This window comes from Apus apus, chromosome 3, assembly GCF_020740795.1.
Source record: "Apus apus isolate bApuApu2 chromosome 3, bApuApu2.pri.cur, whole genome shotgun sequence".
In the NCBI taxonomy this organism is placed as follows: domain Eukaryota; kingdom Metazoa; phylum Chordata; class Aves; order Apodiformes; family Apodidae; genus Apus; species Apus apus.
In genome coordinates, this window is record NC_067284.1 from 72,054,440 (window position 1) to 72,058,114 (window position 3,675).

General features: G+C 52.2%; 1 protein-coding gene across 1 annotated transcript in view; it reads left to right on the forward strand.

Moving 5' to 3' along the window:
- SIX3 (SIX homeobox 3) overlaps positions 1–3,273 on the forward strand; it is a 3,941-nt gene extending 668 nt beyond the window's left edge. Inside the window, exons 1-2 of the mRNA XM_051614282.1 lie at positions 1–398; positions 2,785–3,273. The exon at positions 1–398 is cut by the window's left edge and continues 668 nt beyond it. Coding sequence (XP_051470242.1) covers positions 1–398; positions 2,785–2,977 — 591 coding nt within the window. The 3' untranslated portion in view covers positions 2,978–3,273. The remainder of the gene's footprint in view (positions 399–2,784) is intronic.
- The last annotated feature ends 402 nt before the right edge of the window (positions 3,274–3,675 follow it).

Sequence of the window (3,675 nt, forward strand, 5' to 3'; positions counted from 1 at the left end):
GTGGTGGCCTTCCACACGGGCAACTTCCGAGACCTCTACCACATCCTGGAGAACCACAAATTCACCAAGGAGTCCCACGGCAAGTTGCAGGCCATGTGGCTTGAAGCGCACTACCAGGAGGCCGAGAAGCTAAGGGGTCGCCCGCTGGGGCCGGTTGATAAATACAGGGTGAGGAAGAAGTTTCCGCTGCCCAGGACCATTTGGGATGGCGAGCAGAAGACGCACTGCTTCAAGGAGAGGACTCGCAGCCTCCTGAGGGAGTGGTACCTGCAGGACCCTTACCCCAACCCCAGCAAGAAAAGGGAACTGGCTCAGGCCACAGGGCTCACCCCCACGCAAGTAGGCAACTGGTTCAAAAACCGAAGGCAAAGAGACAGAGCAGCGGCGGCTAAAAACAGGTCAGTGGGGGGCTGCAGAGCTCCGATCCGGGGCGGGAGGGAGACGGGCGGCGGGAATCTGCGGGCGGCTGCGCTGCCCTCCGCGGCTGGGCGGCCGCCCGGCCGGTAGCACGTCTCTGCCTCTCCTTTCCTCCTCTCCATCACCGCCACTGGGAGAAATCCGAGCAGGTCACCTCCCGGCAGCCGCAGGGATGCGGAGGGGACAGGCACAGCTCAAAGTTGCATGTGGCTCCCCGAGCCCGGCCCGGGCTCCTCTCGGGGTCCCGGGGTGCGGGCATGGATAGGGCTCTCCCACGGGCGTGGGCAGTTCCCTGCGCGAGTGCGGGCGCAGGGGCTACGGCGGGGGCAGAGCCGGGCTCTCCCGGCCTCTATCTCCGCAGCGGCTGCCGCGGGGGTCGGGAAACCACCGGCCCCGCAGCGGTGTGCTCTGGTTCTGCGTTCGGCTTGCCGGGATCTGCGTCTGGCCGGGCTCTGGCGCGGTTCGCTCACCGAAGGGCCGAGGCGGGCGGGCAGGTTCGGAGCGGGTTTCTGCAGAGCAGGCGTCTCAGCTCCGATTGTTCGGGCTCCTCTGCGTGCGCAGCGGGACCAGCACAGGCGCACCCAAGAGCCGTTTGGCTCAGGGAGAAAAAGGGGAAAAAACGTTTTTTTTTTTTCCCCATCCCCATTTCCCTATTTACACCACATGGCGACCTCGCCCTCCGGTCGTGTGTTTCCTGGGAATTTATTTATGCTTACATTTATTTTCTGTGTCTATCGGTGTCTTTTTAAAATTACCTATTGGTTTTGTTGTTTTGTGTTGTTTGTGGTTGTGTTTTTTTTTTAATTCTGCTTTTCCATGATAGAAGAGAGGCACCTTTTTTTTTTTTTCCTTTTCTGTTTGTTTTTTTTTTTTTCCTCGTCATCCTCGGCAAAAGTTATTTTGCAAATGAAAATGGATCCTTAATCCAGCTTGACACACTGTTTTTATTTTAATTTAAGTTTGGTTACCTCTGTGAGAGTGTAAACAAAACTTCTTGTTCTTGTAAATGCTGTCTCTTAAATTCCTCCTAATTATAGCACTGGTGCTATTGATTCAAGATTCTGTAGGAGAAATGCAACCTAAGGGTGCCTCGCCATTTAATTTCCATTAAATGGAAAACAGATCAGCTTAGGACTGTAAATAAACAGAAGTTGCCTACGGATGCTTTTGTTGACTCAGCGCTGTTGACAGCAGATGAATGCACCAGGAATTGTAAATGGGAGAAAAACCAAAGACGCTGAAATTAGACGACTTAAAATAATGAGAAATGCAGAATAAAAGGGCTACATTTTTCAGTTATTTGCAGGCAGTTAAATGGAACATATCCCGGTGAGAAGCAGTTAAGCGAAGAGTGTATTTTGATTCACACTGGAATTGCTAGGCGCTAGAGGTTGTGGCTAGCTGCTCAGCCCAGGACTTTTTGCCCTTTTCCTCAAATCAGGCGTTCTTTGGGTTTCGAGTGGAATAAACGGGCGCAGAGGAATATTCACAACATGCTGGAGAACCTAAAAACTATTTATTGCCTCTTAAAAAAAATAAAATTTAACGGCAATGTACTCCTAAGCCTTGACGAAGAAAGAACCAGCTCTTTAAAGATTATTTTGGCTTTTAAATGGAAAAGGGACTTAAGTTTCGAACAGACGGAAACGCTGTGTTCCACCATAGCAATTTTTAATTGTATTTTATCTGTGGGTCTGCGTCCCTGGGACAGAACCTTCCTCCATTCTTGCCGCAGATGCCAGAATATTTATCTGTGCGCTGGAATATATTTAGACATATATTTGCCAGAACACAAAATAGGAGTTATGTGCCATTCTTTCCCTCTCTGGACCGGTCCTTGCAGTTTTCCGAGGTGGCCAGGCATTGCAGGAGCTGACACAAGACACGGTTTTCTCCTAGGCCCGCGGTGCTGTGGGGGTCAATGGCTATCCGGGAAAAGGGAAGGAAGGCGCTGCTCGTGTTTTTCAAAGCACGGGACAGGGAAACGCTTTGCCACCCTCCCCCCCTTCCCGTCAACGTCCCCTTCCAAACACCGATCCCTAGATTTGTGTTTGCTCTGCCTGCAGTCCCCCCCCCGCTCCAAGGGGAAGCCCCGGCACAGCGGGGGCAGCGCGGCCCGGCCCGGCTCAGCCTCCTCCCCGCGGCAGATCTGCGGGGAGCCGCGGGAAGGCTGCCGAGCCCAGCCGGACCGGGCTGAGGGGTGGCCCGGCTTGAGACCCGGGGTGCGCTCCCCTCCTCTCCGGGGCGGGCCGGGACCGCGGCTGTCCCCGGGTTGGCGCGGGTCCTGACGGGCACCGTCCCCTCGTCGTCGTCGTCCGGTGTCTCAGAGGGGTTTGTGCTGTTGTTTTGTCTCCCGGCGCGATGCAGGCTCCAGCACCAGGCGATCGGACAGAGCGGCATGAGGTCGCTGGCAGAGCCCGGCTGCCCGACACACAGCTCGGCCGAGTCTCCGTCCACGGCGGCCAGCCCGACCACCAGCGTCTCCAGTTTGACAGAAAGAGCCGAGACGGGCACCTCCATCCTCTCGGTAACCTCCAGCGACTCGGAATGTGATGTATGATATCGGAAAACAGACAAACAAACAAAACAAACAAACAAACAAAAATTCCAAATCCAAACAGCCAAGCACCCTCTCCCCGACCCGAGCAAAACAAACCGAGGCAACCTAGAATCAGGACACACACACGCACGCACGCACACACACAGCCAGGAGGAAAGAAAAGGCCAAACCCGACCCAAACATAATAGCCAACAAACAGACAGGGATCAGAGAATCCACCATCACCACCGTCAGCCAACACCACCACCAAGAGATGGAGCTAAAACTTCAACAGTCACAAACGCTGGTGCTGCAGCAGGGGGGGGTGGGGGGGCGGGAAATAATAATTATTATATATATTAAAAAAAAAAAGGCAAAAAAAAAAGCAAAAGTGACAATTGTATTCTTTTTAGGACAAGCACGATTTCTCCTTTGCGCTTTTCCATGGACGCATTTCACCCACTTGCATGATGATGATGATTAAATTTGTATCTGGGAAAAAATGTTCTCTGTAGTAAAGGAAAACAAACAGAAACCAGACAAACAAACTCCGATCGAATTTGTACAAAAAGAAAAAAAAAAAAAAATTAAAAAGGAACTCCTTGAAGAGGGAAATAACAAATGTTTATCGCCTTTTTGTTGGTCCTATTTCTCTCTTTCTCTCTCCCTCTTCCTATCTCTCTGTTTTTTGTTTTGTTTTGTTTTAAGTTCGAGTGATG